This window comes from Catharus ustulatus, chromosome 6 (assembly GCF_009819885.2).
Source record: "Catharus ustulatus isolate bCatUst1 chromosome 6, bCatUst1.pri.v2, whole genome shotgun sequence".
NCBI lineage: Eukaryota > Metazoa > Chordata > Aves > Passeriformes > Turdidae > Catharus > Catharus ustulatus.
This window is the reverse complement of record NC_046226.1, coordinates 37,548,908-37,576,478: the sequence shown is the minus strand read 5'-3', so window position 1 is coordinate 37,576,478 and position 27,571 is coordinate 37,548,908. Positions and strand designations below refer to the sequence as shown.

The window sequence follows — 27,571 nt, the reverse complement described above, 5'->3', positions numbered from 1 at the left end:
TAGTCCCAGTGAAATACCAAAATATTTTGCATATGAAAAATTATTAGCAACTAGCCACCAAGACCATAAGAGACTGCAGACAAAGAGAGCTAATGCTATTTCCCTATCACACACAGCTGAATCTTCATCCTTTGAAGACCACAGTGAGATGGCAATAACAGCAGGAACTGCTGAGCTTAGTACTGCAGTTCTGGATAAGATTGAGAAGGTTACTTAGAAATACATGGCCCCTGTCAAGAATGGTGAAGTATTTATCACGTGTATGCTGTCTTGGTAAACGCTTAGTAAGGGACAGGAAAATGCTGTTCAAGCAGAGGGCTGTGCCTGTGGTGCTGGCTGGCTCAGGGCTTGTTTCTTCCGTGCCACAGCCATGCGCAAGGCCTGAAGAATCATGTTCTCGTTGTTCATTATGTTGTAATTAGCCAGCTTCAGAAGCTTGTTGAAATCTTCTACTTTCAGTGAGACCTCCCTGGTTGAGTATGGAGAGGAGAAACTGGAGATATCAACCTTGCCCTGTTCCATTTCAGCATCACTGCGTGACATGCCTGTCAAGGGGAAAACAGGAATGTGTTTGCATAGTCCCACGGAAATACCATACTTTGATAGGTCAGTGATAACTTGGAGAGATCACAGACAATTACTGTGAAGATAAATGCAGTGTCCTGAGAAATCTACTTCTGAACAAAGCCTATTGGAATAAAACAAGTGTCATTAAATGTCATTTCCATTGCCATCAGCACCATCTTCTGGCCAGCTCATGGCACATCATTTTGTGTGGTCACCATTGCTCAAGGCTTACCAGGCAGGTTCTTTGGTACAACATGAACTAAAAGGAATAGAGATATACAGGACAGGAAGATGCAGAATATTAGTTAGTTTGGAAACCATCTTAAAAGCAAAGTCTCCATCTCAAATACTAATCCAGAAGGACACTATGTACTATTGCTTTGATATTCCAGCATATTCAACCAGCATATTAAATGGCCTAAATAGAAGGCACTGTGGCCTTCCACAGAACCATTCTATACTGTGATTCTCACCTAGATATGAGTATCACAAAACATACATAATTTGAAATATATGCTTTGTTCTATACCCTAAAGTAAACTTCTGGAAATTACAAGATGATATTAGTTTCCATTCCTCTACTTGAGGAACAGAATTCTTCTATTCCCTGAATCCACCAAGACACAAATAAAATTATGCACAAGACTTCCCCAGATTTTGAAAACAGTTTGAAACATCCCATTTTGCAATCTATTCACTAGTATGAACAAGCAAACAAACAAAGGGAGGGTTGTATTGGGTTGAGGAAAAAGCACCCAGGGAGTGGGAATGTTCCTTGAGTCAATACAGTTACCTGGGTACTGTTAACTTACCAGGTGCTACATATGTTTGAAAAGTGTCATTCACTAATGGAAAATAGAGCAGCAGAGGAGCTCCTGGGGTTTCTGCACCATCGAACATGTAGCACTCTTTCAGGTTCTTCTCATCATCAGTCAGTCCAATGCAGGGAAATGGAATTCCCTGCTCTGCAAAGTATTTGCAAGCCTGCTCCAGGGGCTGGTCAACAGCAGCAGCACAAGGAACAGAAAAGATAGCAAAGATCAGACTGTTGCCAAAGCCCAGCAGTTCATGCAAAATTGCACAAAACAGACTGAGAGAGAGCCACCCATAAATAATGTGGACACCGACAGCCCCAAGGACTGCTTTTCAGTTGCCCAAGGAGCCATTTGGAAATAGTATTCCAGGAAAACACCTAGTATCAAGATGGCAAAGAGAGTTTAAACCTGCACTAAGGCATGTCTCTGGAATGAGAATATCATGTAGAAACAGAACAGATAAATTCAAACAATGTTATAGACCATTAATTAAAGAACTAAGTCAGAAAAAATGTGGATCTAAACAAAACTAAATTTGCAATCTAAGACAGCAAGATTCCCAGTCCTGTTATCTGTTTATATAGCAGAACAACTTGTGAGTGGACCTCAGTGAACTTTAGCAGGGTTTTAAGACTTAAATCTACCCATATCTATAACTTTCAATTTTAGAAATAACACGAGATTTTCAAATACCATATTCTATACCTCAAAATATAGCACTAAAATTATTCATCAGAAAGCCCATTTGTGATGACCAGCTTTGTTAAATTATTTAAGAAAAAAGTACCACCTAATTTTGAATTAAGTATTTCAAAAAGATTTCAGAATACAAGAAAGATATATAGTTGAAGATATTATCATTTCCACTGCAGTAAAAAGACAAGTATTTCTCATTGTAATTTCACCACTAAAGTGTTTTCCACTTGAAAAACTGACAGAACCTTAACCACTGAACTTTGCATTTTTTGGGGTGTCCCTCAGGGACAGGTTTACAATTGCAAGTCTGTTCTATATTTTGAAGTTTGAGTCTATTTATGCGGTAAATACTGCTTTCAAAATGTATATAACCATTTTAACCAAATAAGATTTCTGCAAGAACAGTAAATGCATTTGATACCTCACTTCAGGTCCACTATTTAGGAAGAAAAAATTAATTTATAAAGAGATAAAAATAAAGATTAAGAAACCCATTAATCATTAGGCTGTTCTTGCTAGAAAATCATTTTGTAGGAAAAAAAATTGTACATTTATAAGCAAAATGCAGATTTAATTCAGCACTTAAGTCACAAAAGTTTCCCAACTATATTTGAGCTATTAAATATTATGTATAAAATTATAATAGGCATTGCAGCTAGACTTTCTTAACTTCATTTTGCCTGTTTGTATTTCACTGTAGAAGAACTTAGGAATATTTCAAAAGTAGTTTGAGAAAATACACATTTTCCTCTCTAGAAATTTCCATTCTTTTTCTAAGATTTGAAAACACCATGTTACTGAATTCCACTAAGTTCCTATTTCACAGACACCTGTTTGAAAGTAGTGGAATGCAAAGCAAAAGCTTTCATAGAAGAAAATCAGTTTTGAAGTTTCTCACCAATGTCTGCGATCCACCTGTGTAATTTAAGTGTATGATGACATCCACTTTCCTCTCTGGTCTCATAAGGGGTGGGTAACTGGTTTCAAAGAAAAAAGCTGCATCCACCAGCTCCAGGTGTTCCGAGTTGCCTCTCAGGTCATTGGGAGAGGAGTCTAGCAAAGTGTCTAAGGAATTGAAGATTCAGAGCCATTAGCAAACTGCAGAAAGACATCTGTCAAGTTAGAAGGCAAAGGTGAGTTTCTCTCCCATCCAGGATTTTCCCTTTGCTTTAGGGTAGGTAGCGTGTAGCAATCCTAAAGCTCTTTCAGCCTCTCCACTCACATTTTGTTGTGTTTTAAATCCATGAACTGCACCAAAACCTACTCAGATGTTGTCTTATATGCAGAGCCCCACCCCAGCAATTTTTATTCGTGTGAGGCCTTTAAATATCCAACTAAATAATTGAAAATTTGTGTTACTGAAATTGAAAGGTGTGAGGAGTTCCTTCCTTCTCCCTCCTCTCAGTGAGCACTAACAGGTAACCACAAAACCCACTCAGTTCTCTCCAGGATGTGCAGACATCCCTCACTAATTGCCAGCCCCTGTGCCTGCCCCAAGGAGACATGTAGGCAGGAGAGCCGTGCCCACCTTTCCATTTTGTGAAATGCTCTTGCTGGATGTACTCGTTGTGCATCTGGAAGCCCCTTAGGAAGTTGTGGTACTTGGAGACGGCAGGGCGATCCGTCAGGATGTCCCGGAGCGTCGTGGAGAGGCCGCTCGTAGGAGTGAAAACACACGTGGCCATCTCATACGGCTTCTCAGGCAGGTCTGGTTGTTCCTCTGGAGATACACAGCACAAATGGCATGAAATTGAATCATAACCATAATTAACAAGAGGCAAGACAAAGAGGAGAAAGGCTCAATGGCTCTTCTGTAATCTTGTGTTCTCAACATTGTATTATTTTATCTATTATCTGCTGTGAGTTCCACTTAATTTCATAACAAACGTATAAACTTACTTGTGTTTCCTAAATTCTGGTTGTTTATACATGGCTAAAAGAACATTTTTCCCATAAAACAGGTTGATTTTGGTACACACTGAAGTAATTTACTTTTCCAAACAAACAAGAAACAGGGGAACTAATTTTATTAATATATTTTAAGTGATTACAGCTTTTAGATTCCATATAGGTTAAACACTAAATTTAAAGCTTATTTTGAAAAGCATAGAAAAATTTTAGCATTTTACTTTCAAACTAAATATTTTTACTTTTAAAAAGCTAGATTGTTACATTGGTTCAGTTGTGGACACCTGAATTCAACAAAGTTTCCAAATTATTTATATAAACTCAAACATAAGACTTTGAGGGGTTTTTTTATGAAAACATAGTCCTCAGAAATGTGACCCAAGGCTGTTCACTGGCTTTGCTTGAATTTTGTCATGAAGATGCTCGTGAGTTTTTCCAAAGAATGCTCTTTCAGTACTGAGCTGCTGCTCTCAGCTGCTGTAAGAGCTCCACCACATTGACCCTGTCTACTAAGTCTTTCAGTGTAGTCAGATTTTGAGGGAGGGATGTGCTGTGCAGGGAAAGGAGATTGAAACAGAAACAATCAAGCTCCTTTCTGGATAATGAATACATAACATAAGGCTTTGACAGCGCTATATCTTTCCCAGCCTTTTAAAGACAACACTTCAGGGACCACCTTGTGTGCCCTTCCCTATCTCCTGTATATCAAGACTTTCCTTCTTTTCACAGCCTCACTGTTTAAGCAAAACACTGGCAATCAGTCGAATCAAATAACTGCATTTTTCTGGAATGTTCCATACCCAGAGACTGATAGAAACAGGATGACAGAAAAGCTCAAAAAATGGGAAATGTGAGTGCACTTAGCCTATCAGAGGGGTCTGGAGGAAGGTATTTTGGTTTACCTATTTCAGTCACTTTATCTTGGGTCCATCTGTGCCAGAAGTCTTCTGAATTGTCAGCTGCATGCCAGGCATCCAAGAGATTTTTGGAGAAAATGCTACTCCACATTCCTAGAAAGCAAGAGAGGTAAAATAAGCAATGCAGATGTAAACACAGGTTCTTTTAAAACCACCTTCTGCGCCTTCCCCAGTTCTTCTCTTTTTTCTTACTTCCATCCAATTTTTGCTTAAGTTCAGACATCTGTTTCAGTGGTAGACTCCAAAGGCAAACTTATTTATGTAAATTTACTTCAGAAAAAAATTCCAAGTCTTTTCCCTCTCACCATGTTTTACCTGGAACTTTTTTTTTAATTTTAGATTCAGTTTTCATGTTCCTATTTTCATTTCATTTTCCTTTGATAAAGAAATGTTTCCAACCAGCTCCTTCTCTGATTCTCCTCTTTCTCACCCCACTGATTTATTCAACTTGTTTTTGTTTGTTTTTTTTGCTTCCAGAGAGTATCATAGATTTCCAACTTTGAAAGGTTTTTGCAAGCTACAGGAAATGATGATGCCTCAAAAGCACTCACAAAGGTACATGACAACTTCTTTGCCATTTCAGTTTATTTTTATCTTAGACCAAATGATAAAACCACCTTTGCTGGCAAGGGCAGTTGAATGAGTCTCAGGAAACATAGAATCATAGAATATCCTGAGTTGGAAGGGATCTGCAAGGATCATCAAGCCAAACTCCTGGCCCTGCCCAGGACAACCCCAAGAATCACACCAGGAGAACCCCAAGAATCATACCCCATGTCTGAGAACATTGTCCAGACTCTTTCTGAGCTCAGGCAGGCTTGGTGCTGTGACCACTTCCCTGGGGAGCCTTTCAGCTGACTGACCCAGTACCTCTTCTGCCCCATGCTAACAACAGGCTTCTGGGGAGGAATTCCTGTATCATTAATGTTTCTATTAAAATCTAGCTCACCCCCCCAGGTTGGTGAGTTACCTTGCATGAAGCAGATTCGTGACTCAGGGAGTTTCTTCATCAAGCGACCCATGAAGAACTCGCTGCCAAAATCCTCCGCACGAATGAAGGCGCCGTATTTCAGGAAGCCCACCTCGTACGGCGTGAACTCCACCCACTCTGCCAACACATGCACCAAGGTTAGCTCCACTATAGAAAATAGTCCAGTTTCCAGGCTTGGAATAAGCTTCAGACAGTGGCTCTCACAAGAAAACTGGCTTAGCACATGTCCTGAGCAAACCCTGCCAGCCAGCTGAACCAGCTATCACACTGTCCCCAGGTTTGTGAAAGAACTATGTCAGAGCTGGGGAAAATTTAAATTCTTCTGTTTATCTAGTGAGTACAAAGTTTTCTCAAGGAAGGTGGACTAGAACTCATATTGACTTCTATTGCCTTTAGCCAGCTATGAAAAACAGTAATAGAATGGTTTGCATTGGAAGGGACTTTAAAGATCATATGGTTCCAATTCCCATCATGGACCAGAATATTATTAAGTAAACTTAAAGCTCTAGTGAATTACTTTCTTAAAAAATTCATATAATTTCTGAGACTTTGTCACAGAATTATGTTGTGTTATTAGTCTGAAGTTAATACCTGAAAATAAACAATCACATGCCAAGAGGTCTTACAAAATACCAAACTCTTGACATGTATCGTGTGCCTGTCCAGTTACTCTTTACTTTTCTGAACACTGCTTCTCTGGGCTTGGAGTGAGAATTTGAAACAATTCTACTTTATTTACTGTATCCCCACAGTATATCTCCCTGGGTGAAAATATAGCTCTTTTTCACAATTGAAACATTACCTCTGAAATCTTTGGTGGCAACTTTATCCTTGACATTAAGGGCAAGGTAGATGGGCAGTGGGTTCTGACCGTGGTTCACTGCCTGACGTTGATCAGAAAGTCTGTGGTGGCTTTTCTGGATTTGGAAAAAAAACACGAGGAGTTAGATTATAATCAGTTCCTTAGAAACATCAGCTTCTAAACTCTAAGACATTGTTTTCCTGAATTTGCTCCTAAATTCACTTCCATGTGTTTGAATAACAGTGGATAAGAAAGCAGGAACAATTTTGGTTAAGATAACCAGCTATGTTCAGCTTTCAGTATACAATGACAGCAGTGAATCTCTTCACATTCTGTTCTAGCTTTGTATGGTTAAATGTAAGTTAGAATATACGGCATATCTGGGTAGTTGAGCTGTCATCATATACTTCATCTGTTAATGATTAGAATTCTTCAACGCAGCCTGTTAATGACCTTTCTAATCAAGATTTCTTTTTTTTTTTCTGTATTGAAAGTTAACATCCACAGAGGTCTTTGAGCAGTGTGCAATACTAACAACTTATACAGGAAATGGAGGTTTTGGGTATACTTCAGCCAAAATAAATTCTAGCAAGTTTTGCTATGTAGCACTGAGTTTCTTCTGGAAACACTGTGTAAAATATGACATGAAATGAGATTATTTAATTCTATCTGTTTCATCTAGACAAAAAGTAAACCATGTTTACAGAATTTTGAAATAAAATAGCTTTTTTCCCAGCTATCATCAGTCTGGAGAAATTTTGGAAAGTTTTTGCTTGTGTCATTACAATAAAATTAGAAATTGAAGATCCTGAGAGATCAAAGTAGCTGAAAGGCATCCACTGTAGCTAATATATCTCACCAGCTCTGGATCTATATACTTTCTTATCACTAAGTCACAAACTGCTGGACATAGTGGGTACATCTGCAGTACATTCAAGTTAAGAGTGTGCAAATATTGCAGTAGTGGAGAGATGGAAGCATAGGGCAATAGAAAATACCTAAGAACCTTAAAAATTTTGAATGCAGCATTTCTGCTACATTCAATCATACTTCAGGCTCATGTAGACATACAATGTCCCTCCAAATTACTAATGTAAATAAGTGGTGTTCTGCCTATGCTCCAAGTACAGTGTTACTAACCAGCTGTCTCTTCCTAGGACTCTAGTTTCTTGCAATGGTTGTAAATATTAAGTCAACAACTTTATGAGAAGGAAGACGTGATAGACATTACCCCATCATTTAACATGGCTTCGATCATGAGCCCCCATAGATCAATAAAAGATGTTTTATGTCCTGCTTGGGTCCTTTGGCTCAGCTCTCTGTAATAGTTCCTCAGACTTTTCAAGCAAAAAGCCCCCATCTTGCACTTGGCTGCTTGCTTCCGTGCTTCAACAATTACTTCCCCAAGATCCTTACGTGACCAGTCAGCATCTTCATACAGCTTTGTCATTGTCCTGCAGACAGGAGACATGATGGAATGTAGGGAGAAATGAACAAGATGCTTTTGAACCTCAGAGAGTACACTTTGTAGAGTTTTGGATGCAAATCAATTTATCTTTCAGTTACTCTTCTCTTTGAGCTTACTTTGAGCAGAAAGGCAACCAGTCAAAAGTCACTTAATCTGAGGTGCAACACAAGCAGCTACACCAGCTGTCAATGTGTTTCTGTCAAATGGTAAATAACAATAAAGGATCATTTTTCACAGGATTAGGGATGTTTACACTTCCAATAAAGTCTCCTCGTTTGGTTAGGGATGGGTCACAATGCACAATAATTCTTTAGTAGGTGACTTTGGCACTCATAACCCAAAGATGGAAGCAATAACTAATTCATCACCTTTACCCTTTCTGAAACCAAGACAGAACATAGGTTTTTCTTAACAAAGCAAGACCCAAACAACAGTATCAAAATGACTCCTCACCATGTTGTGCCAGACGAACCACTGATGTATGAAACACAGTCCAGAACACGTAACTTTTGGAGACCCAAAATGCTGCCATACATGGCAGTGAGTGCTCTTATGCCACACCCTGCTGTGGTCACAGCCACTATAGGCACCTGTTGGACATTAAAAAAAAGAGCAGAAAGCATAGATGAAAGAGTGGCATTAAGGCACAAATAATGTCAAAAGATTACAGAAATGCAAAAGCAGGGTCCAAACACTAGTAAATAATACACATAAATTAAGAGAAAAAGCAACATTTTTTCTGTACTGTACATCCCTGTGGAATATATTAGGCCTTGGTACTTCAGAGTATTTTTAAGAAACACAGACCAAGCTATTGGTTTGAAATGCCTTCAAATAATTCAATTGAAGCTGAGTGGCAACATAGATTTTGCTTATCTAAACAGACAGTTGAACTCTCCAGCGGAGATCACACAGGTGGCAAAGTGCCCTGGAGGATGAGCTGATGTTAACAATTCTCACTCCTTATCCAGATGGAGGTAAAAAAATCATCCCTCATCTCCAGGCTTGAAGGAAAGGAGAGAGAAAAATCCCCCAAAGGTGACCTTAACTGGTTACCTCATGCTCTTGCAGATCTTCCTCCAGATGAAGCACATCCTTCAGCGCAGCAGCAACTACCTTCTTTCGGTTTTGCAGGAAATTCTGTTCATCTGTGCAGAGGTCAAACCCCAGGCGGGCATCAAGGTTCCTTGGTCTGAAACACAGACCCTGAGTCCTGAGACCAGGGCACAGGTATTGTTACATCATTAGTCACAGTGGACACTCCAGCTGTGCTTGTGTGTGTTTACAGAGCAGTTTGTGGACACTATAATGTAATAAACTGGAAACAACACCACAGACAAGCCTCTGCTAATTGCTGCAGCTGAAAATGAGAATGCAAATAGTAAGGCAGAGCAAATCATGACACACTGTCCATTATGGTATCTACTACAGACTTCTGGTTTTATTTGCTCATATCATTAATTTTTCAAGTTTCAGTAGTGCTGCTATGCATCCTGTAACTAGATAACCTCTGTCAAGAGGCACTGCAGCTGTGAAATTAGATAAACAGTTACCATGCCTTAAAGTTATTTTGTTTGTACAATTCAGAAATGTGATTTCTTTGCAGAGCTGCTCTCTCTATCTGTGGGCATAACAGTCCACACAAATCAAGAACTATTGCTGAGATGCACTAGCAGCTTGGGAATTTGGAGGACGGGGACCCATTATTTAATTTTCTATCAATTAAAAAGGAGAACCTTACAAATAAAAGCCTACAACTCACACAATAATGAACTCACACATCTGTTCCCATCTGAGCCTGCATCAAATTATTTCAAAAGAGTTTTGTGTAGGAGCAGATGTCTCCCAGTTACAGAATCAGGTCCTGCTGGAGACTCACTTACCATTCATTTGCCTTTGTGTACAAGTCAATTGTCCTGTCCTGAAAATCGCAATACAAACAGTGTAAGCATGCTCAGGTCATTACTCCTGCACCTTCCTCCCCCACTCCATCTAGGGCACGAGTTTCACTGTCTTTGAATTCAGCAATGTGGCTGGAGAATCTGGCCAGCAATGAGAGAACTTCACAAGTTCCAGCACAGTCCGGGTTGAATAAAAGTGAGCCATTCACCCAAGCTAGGTGGGCTCAGGGCCCCTCAGCTTCTCATAGTTTAACGTTCATTGTTTTGGGAGGTTGTTGAAAGCTGAGCATCTGAACCACACATGTATGGATGATCTCTATTTTATCTTCTACTTCAGGCATTCCCTTTGCAAATCTAACTCCTAACTGTCATGTCCATTACTGCTAGCATGTGTACTACATTGATGAACGTACATATTAGATGTGTCCTGAGGAAGTTATTTTAAACTCAGAACAGGGTTTCACAGGGCATGCCTGGATCCATGTCCAGAACAAAGAAAAACTATTGCATAGTTGCAGAGTGACTGTCATTCACACTTTACACCATAGCATGTTTTGTGTCTGACAGGAACTGAATCACTGAGCTCTAAGACTAATCATCCACCAAACTGAATGCATGTTGGGATGTTTTCTGTTAAGAAAGACTTGTTCTCACCTCACCAATTGCTATTTTCTCTTGTATAGGAAGCGAGTTCAGAGGTAGAGTCACAGATTCATTCATATCCCTTTCATTTTGACTTGATATAGACTGGAAGAAAGGGTAAGACAAAAAATAAACAAGTTACCTATTCTACCAAAAAAAAACCAAAAAACAAACAAACAAACAAAAAAAAAAACAAAGGACAAAAAAAAGGTAAAAGCAGTCTCCAGTGTCTCACAGACATGCCCTAACCAATTCCCAGCACACACACTCAGGTCCTAGAGGCCCCCAGTGAAAGAGCTACATGCTGGTGGTGCTCACTCACCCTGCTGAGCCGCCTGCGCTGCGGCAGAGCCACCGTGAGCGCCGACTGGTTGTACTTGATGTAGTGGAACCTGGTTGGGGACGTGGGGCACAGGCAGGAGCTCAGCGTGTGCACCTGGGTTCCTTCATACGACCCGTCCACAGTCAATGCAAACTTCCTCTCTGAACAAGGGGGTGCAAGATTAAGCTCTTCAAACAATTTGGATAATTTGCTTGCACAGTAATTTAATACATCTTTTCCTAAAGGAATGACATCATTTTGATACCCAAATTATAGGAAGAATAAATAGACTGATTTATCTGAGGGTTTCAGTTTTAGAGATGGTGTGCAGAATGTGCCATATAGTGACTGTTGTTGTAGCACCACTGCACTTAGATATACATGTGATAGCAGACACTACAGCTCTGCTCATTAGGTGATGATTCACACCCAATAATATTTGGGGGAGGGGGCACTCTTTTCTGAAAGTCTGAAATGCAAAAAATACCTTATTATTACACCAGAATAATGTTTAAGTATTACATACTGTCTTATTGCTGAGATACTTCGAAAATGTTGGGGTTTTTGGGGGAAATGTTTTTTTTGCGTCAGACTACAGTTCTTTGTGGTATCAGTTAAATCTCAGCCCCTCTATCATGTTTCTCTTTCCTTCAACCTGTAATAGTTCTTCTGAAATATTTCTAGCACTTACAAAATAATGTCTGGTAGGTTTTTTTTGCTTTCATGTAAAAAGTGAAAGTGTCAGATCTGTCTGTTGAAGTAATTAAAAATGGTCGTTATATAGAAAGATATTGACCCAGGTTCAAGGTGAAATGTATTCTGTACAGCTACACACTCCAAAGTATATAGTCAGTCCTCAAAAGAATTACCTCACTTAAGCATTTTTAGTCACATCTAGCAAACTTTTTCTCTGAGCTCAACTGGATCATCCAGGTGCTTAAGCAGTGTGCTGGATTGGGGTCATCATGAGATGTCAGAACAAGATACTTTGAAAATTGCGTAGGAGGCACAGAGTTCCACAAGTATGGGCTTGACATGGCAGTGATGCACTGCTATAAGTGTGCAGCAAACCTCTTCATTAATATACTGTGTCTTGTGTTTCACCCAGTGGCATGTTATTGTTATACCTAAAGAAATTCTATGAAGTTAGATGGTAAAAGAGGCCCAATTCTCATTCTGTCCATTATTTTGTCCCAGAATCCAGAAACAAAAAGAGTTTGCTTCAAAAACCCAAATTAGTACCCAAAAAATCCTCAATACCTTGCACAACTGCTTTGGAAAATGGTAAGTATCTGGCAAGATGTTATTGCAGAGGAAAATATTTTGTGGGGAAATAATCTGAATATTTTTGATCAACTCCAACCACCTCCATCAGCCACTGGCATCAGTGAGATTTTGTCTTGCGTCCTAAATAATTTTAAAACCAGCATACTCAAGTGTAAAGCACTGAGTGCTTCTGCCATTAAGTGACAACCTGATTTGCTCCATAAGTCAGTGAAAGGCTCACCCATAGTGTCCTTCCTCAGCCTCCCATCGTTCACCTGCACGTCCAAACAGGAAACCTCACGGGACTGTAAGAGACAAGGGGGGCAAGGACAAAGGCATTCACTGTCAGCAGAGCTCGACCTCATCCAGTCCACTGGACATGTGCCTACAGGGTCTTGGGGCATGTGCCTCAGGGGAGAGGTGATGCCAGCCTGTAAACCCACTACCAGGTCTAGGGAGATGGGACTGGACTTCCCCATGGGAAATAACAGAATGCATAGAGATGAGGAAAGAGAACGGATCTGCTCGCTCTGCCTGCAGGAGCCCTGCAAGGACTGGGGGAGGAGTAGCCACAGGAGAAAGCTCTCCAAACAGGGTGCCCAGCTCTCCCTGGGCAGGGGGAGGGATGCCATGCCCCTGAGCCCAGCTCAGTTTAGGCAGAGGCCAGCACTGGCAGCAGCTCACAGTCTTCATGACTTTAACCTCTCCCAGCATGAGTCCACATGCTGGACCACATGGGAAAGCCAATGCCAACACAGATTTAGGCTGTGTGTGTTGGTCTTGGTCAATGTCTGCATGCCACCACAGTGGCCCGGTACCTTTAACACCCAGCTATCCAATAAAGCATTCCTGTACACCACAGCAGTGAAAAGGAGTATGAAATAAAAATTACCACTAGAACTCCATTAGTAACAATGTTTTCAGGAGGATCTGGACTGAAAGACAAAATGGAAAACAATCAATTCAAAACCAGCACATTCTTATTTTTTTCTCTGTTTCTGACTCTTCTTTAAGCATTATTTCGTTATCTTTATCTTTAGAAGTCCATCTTTGGACAGGTAACATGAATAAACTGAATCAGAAATTCTACATGCATATTCAATCCAGTTTGCCTCTCACAGGCTAGAACCTGAACTTTGCAACATTTGTGGACATGCATCAAACAGAGGATTTCCTCACTGTATCAGACAGATCGTTTTCTGACAAATTGAAGACAATTTAGACAGGGATGGCTTAATCACACAAAATTGTTCAGTTCAAACCTGTGGAATCAGAGCTAAAAAGCTGCTGTATTCATCCAACATGCCATTAAAAAAGGGGGGGGAATTACTATACACTTTAAAAATCAGCAGCACTAGGACTGATCTACATGTTTATTCTCTCCATTAACTGTACAGTCAGCAAAGAAACACAGAAAAAAATTCTTATGACAATGCAAACATCTGGAATCCCACAGTAAGGAACAAGAGAGGAAACTTAAAACTTCCTCCTATGTACAATGTGCCTTTTAGCTTGGTGAGCAGCTGACATCAGAGACATCTCTATGCACATCCCACCAGCCCTGTGCTTGCTTCTCTGTGTGTCTGGATGCCCAGTGTAGATGCGTGCATACCGTGCACCATCATGCATTCCTTCTACATTATACTCTCTACCCAAAATTACTTTCTGTTTTATTCAGATGTTGGCAGTGTTAGAGGGCTGCAAGTGTGAACTGATCTGTGGCAGTAACTTTGTGTTTCCATCTTACACCTCCAGCTATTTCATCTTACACACCTGCTCTCCATTGTGAATTCAACCTCCAGCTCCTCTTTTCCCTGCAAAAGAAAATTAAGGCTGTCACTGCAGCTTGGTCTCCTGTGAAGAGAGATATCCTACAGGAATCTGCTCTTCAGGGGTCTCTATAAACCAGTGCCCACCTTTTGTTGCTGCACATGCCCCAGACCTAATTTCCTTCATGTTATATCTGTTACACTTCTAGCATCATGTACTCTAGCATCTTACCCATTAATTTGGCAGACTCCTAGTGTAGACCTTGCAGGACAAGTGGAATGCATACTGCAGGGCCTCTTGGTGGCTGCTGCCCCCTGCTCCCTCTTGGCATGCTGTCCACACAAGCATACTCTCACCTGACCACACCCTCTTTGCTTTGTCCTTGAATTTTATCCATACCTGTGGATTCAGCTGGAAACTTAGCTGAATGTTTTCTCCAAGCTGGATTTTGGAGACATCAAAGAAAACAGTGAGGAGATGGTCATCTTCAGTTACTTTGTCCTCATCACAAACTTTAAGCTCCAGAATGTTCTGGGGGAAAAATAAATAAATATGAACAGATTAGCAAATATAACATGCTACGGAGATTTCGTTTTAGTTGAAGAACCTTGGAAAAGAATGAAAAGATAGAAATATTGCAGTTGCTCTCTGTATACTCTATTGACTATGCAGGCAGATACAGTCTTATCAAACCATCAAAATCTAAATAATACAGTAAGAGAGTGTGAATACTTCACAAGGGATCCCAGAAAGACCTGCAGAGTTGAAGGATTACAGGATTTGCTTGATATCTGGTAAGATTAGCTGTTGGAGGTGTCTGCATTCTTACCTTAACCTGGCTCTGAATTGTGAAGTGGAAGGTCTCGTTCCATGTCGGGTTCTTGCTGTTCTGGACAGTCTTGGTGCGGAAATGCTGCACTGAAGCTGTTGGCAGTCTCAGGCTCACATAGCAGTCAGACTGACTTACTGTTGAAGACAGGGAAAGCGGGAAAGCAGTGGGCCAATGAAACAGTCTAGTCCCCTGTAAGGTGGGCATTTTTAAGCTCTGCACACAAAGCAATACACAGAATTCTGGCCTGACACTAGCTAAGATACCATCAAGCTGCTGCTAGACAAATGTCTTGCTTCACTATTGTGAAAGCCTGTCAGGTGCTCTTCTTGAGAACTACTTTTTTCAAGTCCTAGGGGGAAAAAATGAACATTCAAGATACACAGTTGTGTTGCTGAAGAGCCATCCATGCACATAGGGGCGCACACACACTGGCCTCACAGGGCTGGCCACCGTGGACATTAGCAGCTGTGACAGGGGCTGCCCATGGACAGAGCACAGCTCCTACACAGTGGGCTTCCACAGGTAAGCATGAGCACGCCTTTGTATGTCTAGAGCAGCTCTGGCTGTAAGTTCTGTCTTGTCTGCTTTCTGAGCATCCTTTCTTCCCTCTAGGACCTCTGGCTGCCGATGCAGAGGAGGCAAGAGCTTGTTGCATTCAACATGCTCATAAAGCCAAATTTTTGTATGGAAGGCACATCTTCTACCAAGACACCTGATTTCAGTCTGGTTTCTTCCCTCAGGAAAGTTTAAAAAGGAAACACTCAAAAACAGAGTGTTTCTTTTTTTCAAGAAAATATAAAGAAAAAAATTCAAAGAAAAGAAGATTAATCACCTGCAGAGATGAAATTGTAGAATTTAATCTTCTGTGAAGAAGATTATAAGAAAAGCATTGAAATGTTGAACAGTTTAATGGATAACATTTGCTTTGAGAAGCAGCTGTGCTGGGGCAGAGTTTTCACCAATAAATCTGTATTAAAAAAGGTGTTGCTTAATGTCACTATTTTCACCTGCATCTCTGTGCCTCAGTCAGAGTGGCAAAGGTGTTTGCAACACTTCATGTACAGGTGGAAGCTTGTCTGTGCTTCCCAGCACAGAGTGAGCTGACATTGCTTCTTTGCACGAAATTGCGTTGCTCTGCTGTTTCCATTCGAGGCGTGTTCAGGTCATAAAGTTCACCTATTAATGCTAATGTTACCAGATGTAGGGAGGGAAACTTGACTTGTTCTATTTTCCTTTCTCAGCTGATGTGGCCAGTTGTAAAGTGTAACTTCCCACCTGAGCTCCATTGTAGGAGCTTTTAGTAGAAAGAAGGGGTTAGCAGCAGTCTGCAGGTCTTGCATCATCAAAAACACTTTCATTCTGAATAAATGTCCATGGTGACATGGACATGATTCTTTCCTTCAGAATAATCTACTGGCAAATACATTTGTCATCATAACTAGGAAATAAAAAAACAAGTATGAATCATTAGATTAACAATCTTGTGGACGCACACTCAAAAGTGTGATGGTCACCCTGCAGAATATGATCTCTTAGTTAGGGATGACAACCTACACAAGTGCCAAAGATAGCGTGGGGAGCATTGCCATAAATGCCAATCCTATTAGTAGAACAGTGTTTCCTCTTTCTGTAATGCCATGTACTCAAGCATTCCTGCCATCACATAGCAGACACACCTTCATCTGAACAGCATCTGAATAGGCCTAAGCCTTGTCACACAGTTTTACTGATAGACTTTGGGAAGCACAAAGTAATTGACCTGGCCCATTACTGACTCCCTATGTGTAATTCAAGAATTAACAAAATCAGCCTTTTTCCACACCCCACCCCCTCCTCGACTTCTTTGAGGCTTAAGTCATCTTTTCTGAGTAACTATGAATGAAAGAAGAGTAGATTTGACCATTAAAGTAGTTGTCATAAATATTAAGATATATTATTTAAAAAAAACCATCAAAACACATAGAAATCAGCTGAGCTTTTAACAATTCTAATAGCTCCCAAAGTTCTGTGTGCATATAGGAAATGTCCCTAAAAAATCCTTTTTGGCTCTTGGGAAGCCTAGACTGATATTAGCACAGATTGCTGTTGGCTCTTGTCGCCACTGGAAGGATCAGAAGGATCCAAATGGATAAGTCTATGGGTGTACCAAAGTTTATTTCAGTGACATTTCCCAATTAGTAATACATGCTCTGACTTCATCTGTTGCAAAGAACACTGTATTATTGTGAAACTCCATTGATTATTTTTTGACTGTGAGTGGTCACTGTCTGCAACTGCACTGTATCGTACACCTTTGAGAAATAAATACCTGTCAGACACCAGAGCTCTGACTTCTCATTTAGATCTCCGACTTTCTCTGGGAGAATTCTGACGGCCACTAAAACAAGTGTGCCTCCCTCTTCCCATCTGCAAAATGTGTTTGGTGATGCCCTTTGTGCTTCAGAAGTGTCCTCTGAAACCTAATTATCTCTTGTCTGCAAATAATTTTCCAGGTGTTAAGAGGGAGGTATTTACAACCCAGGAATCTTTTTTACACATCTCTGACACTTCAGGCTGATGTTCTGCTTGACCCCCTCCAGGTGAGTGAGAAATGACACTCTACAGCCTGTCCTGTGCCCTGCCTGGTGGGTCTCACTGCAATTTCCCTCTGCCTTTGCATGTGCACCTACAAGGCTCCCACTGCCAGCCACAGCAAACCCCATCACCCTGGTACACAAGCCTAACAACTACAGCAGCCAGGGTCTCACAGGATACACACAGCACAGCATCACCCCAGTGACCTGTCAGGTCCCTCCCCTCCACCATGACACGCCAACAGCTGTCAAACATGCTTGGGATGGCAGCCATGGTATTCCTGTGGGGCAATATCCGGCCAAAAGCAGGTGTGGCAGCAGTATTTATGAAAGCACGGTCTCTTCGTCCAGTTATTACACTAAGTGTCTAATTATCTTCCAGGATAATAACAGGCAGGACTGGATCTTAACTGTGCCATACCATTAGGAAGCATTACAACAACATGACCCATGCTAAAAAACACCACAGCCACAGCCCCATGCTGCATCCCAAACAGCAGGACACCCACTCACCTGCCTCAAGCTGAAATCTCACCTGCCTCGTAGAGAGCTCAAACAGGGCTCAACCAAATGTTTTCATTTTAATTCCATCTCCATTTTTGATGCTAACATCTGCAAGCTTCAGCCCACCTGTAACCTGGGTAGAAGCCTCAAACATCCTTCTCCTCACGAACTGCCTTTAACTCCTCACTGTTTCTGGGAGGTAGATTTTTTCATTACACTTATGGTACAGTTTTTTCTTGTGCTGAAAGGACCTGAGCCAAGAATGTGGTCTGCCTGTTTGCCCAGAGCATCTCCTTGACCTGGTCTCCCTGCACCTGGATCCAGCCAAGTCACAAAACATAAGCTATCAAGACCAATTCAGAGGAGCATTTTTAAAAATTTTTTCCCACTTTATGGCTGAGTAAGTATCTGGCTGAGGGCAGGGGGACAAGTCACCATCGCTGTCTTTAGAGGGCAAAATATTAGATAATTGATATAATTGAAGCTTTTAATACTATTTTTTAAATAAGAATGTGGGCTACTTCTGTGGCCTTCCAGAAGGCGATTTACAGGCGGACTAACAGAATTCATTCTGTCCAAGATCAGTTCCCATCCCCAGGGAGTGTCCAGTGTTCATCTTCTAATAGGTAAACTTCAAGAAAAACTTTCACACTTTCTCCCACCCTGCCCTTCACTCTGGGTGGAGCATCCTACAAGTATTCCTAAAGCTGTATTTATATAATCTCATTGACATCCCTCTTTAAAACACTCCTTTGTTGAGATGTTGCTAAACAACCTTCCTTGTTTGTCTTTATCAGTCCACATCCTCTGATTTTATAATCATATTTCATGCAGCACCTAGAACAATAGGCTGCTGGTGTGTAGTTGCAACTGCTTAAATGATGAAGTAAGTAATAAATAACAGTGAAACAATAACAACAGTGCAAGAACAGAACGCCAGAGGAAGTCTGCTTGTTCCTGCAATAAGTATCATGGTGGGACACAGTTCGTCAAACAATAATGTATTTCACTGACTACATTTTTTTTCTGGATGTCAAGGGACTTTCACATGAATTGATCTATCTGTGACAGAAGTGCTACTGCAATTCTGTAAAAAAAAAAAAGAAAGAAAAAAAGAAAAAAAAAAGTTTTGTTGAAAATATAAAACTTACTTAATCATTTAATAAAATATAGAACCCAAATTTGTCTTCTAGAAAAAAATCCAAAACTTGAAGTTTCCAAAATTAAAAAGCACAGTTTAAATTTTTTAAAAATCTGTAAAAGCTTTAAAAATATCATTTTCTCACTAAGAAAATATTCTTACTACGAAGAATATTTTTAACTCTACACTGGGCAAGATCCATTTAGCCAAGGGCCCACATCCAATGTCCACTGAGGAGTCTTGGACATTTTCAGGAAGTGGAGAATGATGGGTTAAAATTGCTGAACTTAGTATTCCCATGCAGTAGCCCACTTTACCTTGTTTAACCCTTAACACTCTGTTTTCCATTTGTTAATTCTGCTTAAAGACTTAATTTCTCGGCACCATCTTCTTTTGGGGGGGGAAGAAATTTTGGTCTTATCAAGGACAGAAATCATGCATCACATTTATGGATGGGTGTCTAAGGAGAGCATAAGAGGGAAAACATCTTTTAGTGCTCTCTCAGCCCTCACATTTAAGATACAGAGGCTTCCTGAGACTACTTTAACTGGATTTTTTTTTCTTCTATGAACTTGCTACACTCTGCCTGCAACCTGCATAAACTTTGGCACTCATTGCCCAAGGTGAGCAGCTGATCTTGAAATTTGAAAAATCTCAGCAGATAAAGCTGAGTTTTTAAGGGTGGGTTGGATTGATGCACATCCAAGTCTTACTCCATTAGGGAATCAGGATGCTTGTGGAGGACACACCCAAATCTGGGAACTGGCAAGCAATCACAGGTCCAGGAATATCAGGAGGCCCAATGAGCCTGATGAGCATGTGGGTGTGCCCAGTGAGAAAGGGGAATGTGAAGAACACAAACAAGGCACTAAATTCACATGTGTTATCAGTGATGCCAGATAGGCATTAATACACAAGTGGAAATTAGTGTTATAAATTACACACTGAGGGATCAGTGGGAAAGGTGCATTAAAAAGAGTCGGGGTTTAAAAAGCAGAATGAAACTCTTTAAATTAGTTAAAAATACTCTCTTGTGCACCGAACTCCTATTAAAGTTCTTTTACTATCTATTCCATAAGAGATGTTAGTGAGATTTTGAGACTCTTGTTATGGATTAATTTTACCACCTCTATTACCTGGAAAATGGAGCAGATACACCAATAATAAAGTTAACCTGCAGCACCAGGTTGGGAGACCTTTTAATCACTAGATGAGTATTAAACAAAGTGATCTGAAAACTCTACAGAAATCTAGTGCAAGGTTAGGCACAATTGGCAAGAGATAGAAGAAGCCAGTTTAAAATGTCAGAAATTGGTACAGTGAATGAAAAATAGGTGATGCTTGCCAACTTGCTCTATTTGTGAAAGTTTGCAAGAAAGAGAATGTATTAAAAATGGGTCTGAGAAAAGAAAGAATGAGAAAAAAATCAGTGTTAGAAACATGATCCTATATAGAAGTCTGCTTTGCTGGTGATGGAGGACATGTGCCTCTGAGAGCTGTAAAGATGACTGAATCAACTCAACAATACTCCTCTGGTTTTACAAAAAACAGCAAAATTTTGTTTGCATTTTTTTATCTCAAGACTCCCATTTTGCTGCTTCTCTGTGGAAGTCCTATAAAGTTATAAACATTCAATTTGCACTAGCTTTTACACTGTCAGAAAAGCTAAGCAGAGGTTAAATTAATTCATTTAAACTTTGAAATATAGGTTTATATGATAAAGAGCCTGTCATTGAAATCTGTGACTTCTATTAAGTGTGGCTGCATAGAAAAGTATGTCCTCAAACAGTTTAAAAGCAAATTTTTCTGATAAATACAGCTGACATATCTCACACTCAGTAAAATTAAATGTTACTAGAAATAAGTAGCTATCAGTCAAAACTAGATTCAACATTTAAACATAAGCAAGGCAGTGCTTCCTGACTGGTATGATTTTCTTTTCCTACATGATGAATGTCCACAACAAGGAAAGCACTCCCCTTTTGCAAGTGTTTGTCCTGGGGTTTTTGTGCAAAAATTTTTCTCCTCCAAAATTGCCTCTGTTGCACAAACTGCTCCTTTAGAAGGCTCTATGGGCTGGTGGGACATGGCTGGGACTGGGAAGTAGAAGAGCCTGAGCATTTCACTACCTGTCCATGCCCTAGAAACTTTCTAGAATCAAATAAGAGAGCATCAAAACATAATAAACTCCATTCAGAAAAAAACAAAACAAAACAAAAAAACCACAAAAACAGCTCAAAGATGAAAATGAAAAGCATTGATCTAGATGAGAAAAAGGTCAAGAGGAAGTTTGGTAAGCTCATTGTCATGCAGATGTTCTAACAGAACATCATTATCTATGGAGATATCTAAGGGTTGCAATTTTTCCTCACTTCTTTTTCAGTGCAGTGTGCATGTTTATACACTCAAATAAGTTTTAGGTATAGGAAGGGATTTATCTACAGACTATAACTGAGCATCAAATATGCTTTCCATGCTGTAGAAGTAGTCCAGAGAGAAGGTTCATGTGGATTCTTCTTCCCCATACATTCATCAACAACAAAGCATCTTACTGCTCTTCACTAAAAATCAGAGTGACAAACTCTTCTTCACCTACCTTTGGTCTCCAGACAAACTGTTGCAGCATTTAAAGCAAATAATGTTGGAAAGGCACAAAAGTATCTTGTCCTGGATCTTTTTAAGTGAACAGCTTTAGCTTGGTCCTGTTAATATAGAAACTCTCTGCATTCAGACCTTTCTATGTGTATAAATGAACAGATGCAAGACAAGTCTCAGATACGAGGAAGTGGTTGTCATTCAAGCCATTTTTTCTAATGTTTTACAGTTCAGATATTTATAGACTATTAATAACATTTGCATAATTCCTGGGCAGTTTGTAAAACTATTTTAGAATAGAAAAAGCTAACTGTGAGCCATGCCTATTGCTGAAGAAAATTTGATAATCCATAAGAGGTGCCAAGTGTGCAGACCTGAGCTGACATCAGATACTCTTTGATAATCTCAGGGTTACACAGGATGGACATTACTGTAAGATGGAACTATGGAAAGAAAGTTCATATTGCAATTTTTCCTGTGAATAAAAGAACATTTATTTTCAGATTCAGATGTGAAATATTTTATGCAAACTGTCCAAACGTTCTGCATTACAACTGGTGGCTAGATTTCAGTATTATATTGACAAAGATAAAAGGAAAAACAATGTCTTCTGTGTTACCTCATCTTCAGCACACCAGGATCACACATCTTCTGTCTCTCTCCTTTTAAATATGGTCTGCAGTGTGACACCTGATATATTCAGAGCAGTTTTACAAGCATGATGATGCTCCAGGGGTAGAGCAAAGATACTCACACAAGTCTGCTTTCCTGGCATTTTTCATCTGTATGATTTTTACGGTGAGCAAGTTGCATGGAGACGGTTCTGTCTGTTGAACAGCACACAAAATGCATGGGATGAGAATGCAAAAAGGAAGAACAGAAGTATAGTAAAGACAGAGTAGAATTAACACTTTCAGTTCCAACCAACAAAAACATTTCTAATCCGAGGTTGTTCCTTGTGCATTGACTTCTTCCCAGAAGGTTTGTAGCCAGCTGTGACCACAGACCAGACCTCTGACGTCCTTCATTTTCCATTCTGAGGACACTTGTGGTAACCTTCAGCTTGAGGTATCTGACCCTTACAACCCAATCTCACAGAAAGGTGTGATGGGGAACCCTGCTGTGTTATTAGTACAGCTGACACACATCTTGGTCTGAGAAAATTCACAGGATGTCACATATATATCCATTGCATTTCACAACAAACAGCAAACAATCTAGCAGGGCAGGAATTAGTAACGATATTGTGGTGTAATGATGCTGCTCATCAGTTGATTTATAGCCACATAATTGCATTCTTAAGTCTGATATGGAGCACTGCTGGCTTTTAAAAAATAAGGAGCTGGGAAGAACCTTCCAGAGACCTATTCCAAACTTCTCAGGAGGAGTGAGTGAAAGGCACAAGTCTATAATTACTGTGAATAATTCAGCTCACTGAACCTTCCTTTAAGCAAAACTCTCAGGAAAGTATCAAAGGAAATATGTACAGCTTTCCTGTACATAAAGGGGGATTATAAACAAGAGGGAGAGAGTGACTTTTTACATAGTTTGTTATAGTATGAGAGAGAATGGTTTTAAACTAAATAAGAGATTTAAATCAGATATTAGAAAGAAGTTCTTTGCTCAGAGGGTGATGAGGCACAGGAACACATTGCCCAGCGGAGCTGTGGATGCCCCAACCCTGGAAGTGTTCAAGGTCAGGTTGGACAGAGCCTTGAGCAACCTGGGGTAATGGGTGATATCCCTGCCCCTGGGGATGGGGTTGGATTTTTAAGGTTCCTTCCAACCCAAGTCTTTTATGATTTTGGGAAACCACCTAAACCTAAAAGTGGTTACCAAAAGTCATTTAACAAACCTTTGAGGAAACAGCTTTGATTTTGTCATCCTCTCATCTTAAGCAAGGATCAGACAAATGTGGTACATAATGTGTTGGGGCTGAACTTGAGGTACTTTTTTCCTTAGATTATTGTCCTTCTTAAAGGAATAAAAAAAGGAAAAATTGCACACTTAATTTTCTAAATTACAAAAAAAACCAAGTCAAACCAAACAAAATAAAACCCCCAAAAATCCAAACAACAAAAATCCAGCAACAAAACTCCACTAGAAATTCCACCAACAAGAGAAAAAAACAACCCCAAAAAACCAAACAACAAAACCACACCAAAAACAAGGAGGAAAGAACAAAACTGAGTAGTGTTGCAACAAACATATGTAAGAGACAGTTCACACGCACAACCTAAAGAGCAGGGAGTACCACTGCAACAAATACATAGATCAGCATAAAACAATGCATTGCCATTCATTCCCTTATGCCCCAAATCTGCCACCAGTTTTAAGAGAGATTTATTTGACATCTCACATAGTATTAATTTCATTACTTTCCCTATGCATTCATTGACATTAATGATAACTCCTTATTTTTCTTCAATGTGTTGTTTTGCCTAGCCCAGTTGGGTGGAAGCTACATTTATTTTTAATAATGATTAATTGTGAATTTTCAAAAACGTAAATTACTTCATCATTGTGTTTGAAGGCCAAAACACAAAGCCGTCACAAAACCCAGTCAGAAAGAAACCCTGCTTTGCTCTCAGCCTCGGCGCTCAGGATAATTCTCAGAGCTGAAGATACAAGAGGTGAACCATCCCCCCAAGAGCAGGTCCCCTCTGCCCCTGATGCTCAGCTCATTATGGAGCCCCCTCTTCCCGTTTCTTACCTGGCTCCTGCTGTAGAGCAGCCCCATCGTGGTCCTTTCCCCGAGTGAGCCAGGTGTAAAGGTGGTGGTGGATGTGCCCAAGGAGTCTCAGGCAGGCAGCTCCCTGTGCTTTAAGCAGCCAGGAGCCTCAGGCAGGTGTGTGAGTGCCTGACTCAGCGCAGCCTCACCCGCCACCACCACTTTGAGCAATCCCCAGCTCCTCCTCCTCTTCCTCCTCCTCTCTGCCCGGGAGCTGAGCTGCGCACCTGGCTCTGGCACTGCAGGAAGATGGGCTCTGCACTGGTAGTTAGAAGGGAACGAAGGCTGAAAAGTGACCTTGCCTTCAAGGTTATAGGCACAGAACAGATGTTTTACACTTTTAAGCATCCTCATCACTTTTTGAGGAGGCCACAATGCTCCTGCCCACAGCCCCTTGTGGGGAGGTGACTGGCAGCATCCAGGGACCATCTGGCTTCCCAGGACTTCTTTGGCCAAGGGCATCCAAACAGACCAATGTGCATACGAAAGCCTTTTAATAGCTTTCATTGCTTTTAGGGATTCTGTATTCTTTGCTTAAAGACATATCTGAAAGAAATTTTGTCATCCCCATCTCACCTTCCATTTTCCTCTATTCAGGCAGTAAATTGTCTTTCAGCCAAGCAGATATTGCAATGACAAATATTGCATGAAACAATTCCCAAGTCACCTGTTGAACCTGTAAGAGTTTCCCTTGTAAAGAAAAAGCTTTAAAAGCTCACCCACTTTCTCAAAATTTTTTTACTTTGTGCATCTGAATTAAGATGCTTCAGTGAATGACCTCTAAGAGGATATATTTGTGAGGGTGAAGTTAGTGTTGAAATCAATGTTAATTATTCCTCATGTTCTCACAAATTCTTCATGTCTTCACATTTATAAGACTTCATTGAACACTACACACACTGCCCCATTGAGGGAGTACACGAAGTTAGTACACAGGATGTAAAAAAAAAGGGGGGTTGGTTTTGTATTTTTAAAATCATCCATGTTATTATAAAAATTAACAGATCAATCAATTTCAAAATAATCTCATTTCACTTTGCAATGAATTGAGAACCAATTGATAGAGGTGACTTCAATGGCACGATATAATTTTAATTTTCTAAAATATTTGGCAGTTTAAGGCATTCTATCCTAAGAACTAGATCCAAAAAAATGTCATCCAGAGAAATTTTGAGCACTTTAAGGATGGGTAACTAACAGATCACAAGAAGTAGCACTCGAAGGTAACCCAAAAGGAAAATATTCCTAGAGAGATAGCAAAAGGTCAGTTACAAGTCAGCATGTTTTTTTTAATGATCTTGAATATCTTGAAATTTTAAAAAATGTATCTATTTATAAATTACTATTGTACTCTGCTTCAAAAAGACAATACTGAAACACTAGGGAAACTGAAGAGTTTGAGAGTAGTAGGAACTCTCAGAGGGGGAAAGGCAGGTTTTATGTCAGCCAGCAGAACACAAAGAAAAGCAGCATTAATCAGTCTCAGGCTGTATATTGCACCTACCTGGCTGTTTTCCATCCTATTGTTGAGCAAGTTTCCCCTGTAAAATAGACTGAAACATCCTCCATCCTACTCTGTTTCATTTCCTGCAAAAAGGCCTAGGAAAGCACGACAGCAAACCCAAAGGTATCTCTAGAAAGGACCCAGAAGGACCCCATGAACTAGTTATTCTTACATATTGAAGCAGAACCACAATCACAGCTGCCTCACACACGGAGGGACAATAATCTAGATTTAAACATACAATATTGTACCATGCTCCTTCAAGAATTTCAGGTGTATGAACACAATGAACATGTTCATAAGTGAAAAACATTGCCCACTCCTCCTCCACTCAAACTGCTCTTCAATGCCCCATCAGTTGGTTATAATCCTTTTCTACCATCCATTACCTAGAACTTCATTCCATACAAAAAAATTTGTCACTTCTGATAATGGTCAAGACTATCCTGATCTGAGCACTAACTCTGCCCCAGCGACTGTCTGAATTTCCTCACAACAGTGGGAGTCTTTTATTAACAAAAGGAAGATAATCCAAAACATTTTCTGAACTCCTGTGACTAATCTCCTCATGAATCACAGCTCCACAGTACAAGGTTGATGTTGTGAAAGACTGAGCTTGTGATCTGCCTGTTGGAGAGTTGTGAGAGGGGTCTTTGGCAACTACTGTCCCCCAGAAGACCTCTAGGATTTTTGATAATGAGGAACCAGTACCTCAGAACAATCCCTGCAAAGACCATTTGCCTGTAAGTGTTGAAGAGGCATGAAAGGTATCTCTGGAAGGGATCCCAAAAGGGTTTCTTTGCCCTGTTCTGTGCAAACAGCTAGCAGCCACTTCCCATCTTATGAAACATGGAGAAATCACAGGGTCACCCTTCAGGAACGGTGAAGGCAGGTAAAGATGAGTGAGACAGGACAGTCAGCAGAAACTCCAAGAGTAAAGGGAAGGAAAGTTGGGCAACAAGTCTACTACTTAGGCTGAATGTAAGTGGTTCTGGGAACAGCAGCTCAGAGAGGTTTGATCTCCTGAAACAAAGATGATCTAGTTCAGGGGTAATTTTTTATTGATGGTGAAAACTGTATAAATTTTAACAACACTTACACTAACTTCAGAAACAAAGACTTATGAAGACAGTTAAATAAAAATCTCCTAGTGGACAGACAATCAAATCAGAGATGACACCTTCTATAATTAAATAAGCAAGATCAGCACAATGGATTAGTTATTTATGAAAAAAATTCCAGTTCAAGGGATTGTAGTTCTGCCACATAGAAAACAAACCATATAAATACTACTTTGATACAAATTTTAATGTGCCACATAATTCATTATTATCTTCCACAACATTATAATAATTTATATTGAATATATATAACAATTAGTAAAGTAGCTTGGTAACAAAACTAAAAGCAAATTTGCTTCTTTGAAGTTTGTTTTGGATTAAACCACTGGTAAATTCCAATCTGTTTGTCTGAAGAGCCATGTAAACAGGGTAGAGTCCAGAATGTCCTTAGGACGATGTGATTTCCACTGCAAGGATCACTGGTAAGAATCAAACGCTTTGACCTCACCAAACCACCGACAGCCCAAGAAACATCACATGACAGGCTGAAGATCGTGTGTGGCAA

At 40.2% G+C, this 27,571-nt stretch overlaps 1 protein-coding gene across 1 annotated transcript; it reads right to left on the bottom strand.

The window, feature by feature from the left end:
* Window positions 1–306: 306 nt before the first annotated feature.
* Window positions 307–24,450, bottom strand: LOC116998273 (cytosolic phospholipase A2 epsilon-like). The gene is made up of 20 exons (XM_033063793.1): window positions 24,424–24,450; window positions 22,465–22,537; window positions 14,895–15,031; window positions 14,465–14,596; window positions 14,069–14,109; window positions 13,188–13,230; window positions 12,537–12,600; window positions 11,030–11,190; window positions 10,720–10,812; window positions 10,048–10,085; window positions 9,221–9,377; window positions 8,618–8,754; window positions 7,928–8,150; window positions 6,697–6,811; window positions 5,874–6,011; window positions 4,889–4,996; window positions 3,607–3,798; window positions 2,977–3,143; window positions 1,380–1,563; window positions 307–545 (listed from the first exon to the last, which is right to left on the bottom strand). The coding sequence occupies exons 1-20, from the start codon at window positions 24,448–24,450 to the stop codon at window positions 307–309; spliced, it is 2,469 nt and encodes an 822-aa protein (XP_032919684.1).
* Window positions 24,451–27,571: the final 3,121 nt, after the last annotated feature.

What these genes read in the sequence shown, in the direction of transcription:
- LOC116998273 (XM_033063793.1), bottom strand. Translation starts at nt 24,450, where the DNA reads ATGGGGCTGCTCTACAGCAGGAGCCAG. An exon ending in GCTGAGGAAGGACACTATGG is followed by an intron (nt 11,191 to 12,536) that starts GTGAGCCTTTCA and finishes CCCCTTGTTCAG; the next exon opens with AGAGGAAGTTTGCATTGACT. An exon ending in TACACAAAGGCAAATGAATG is followed by an intron (nt 9,378 to 10,047) that starts GTAAGTGAGTCT and finishes CCCTGGTCTCAG; the next exon opens with GACTCAGGGTCTGTGTTTCA.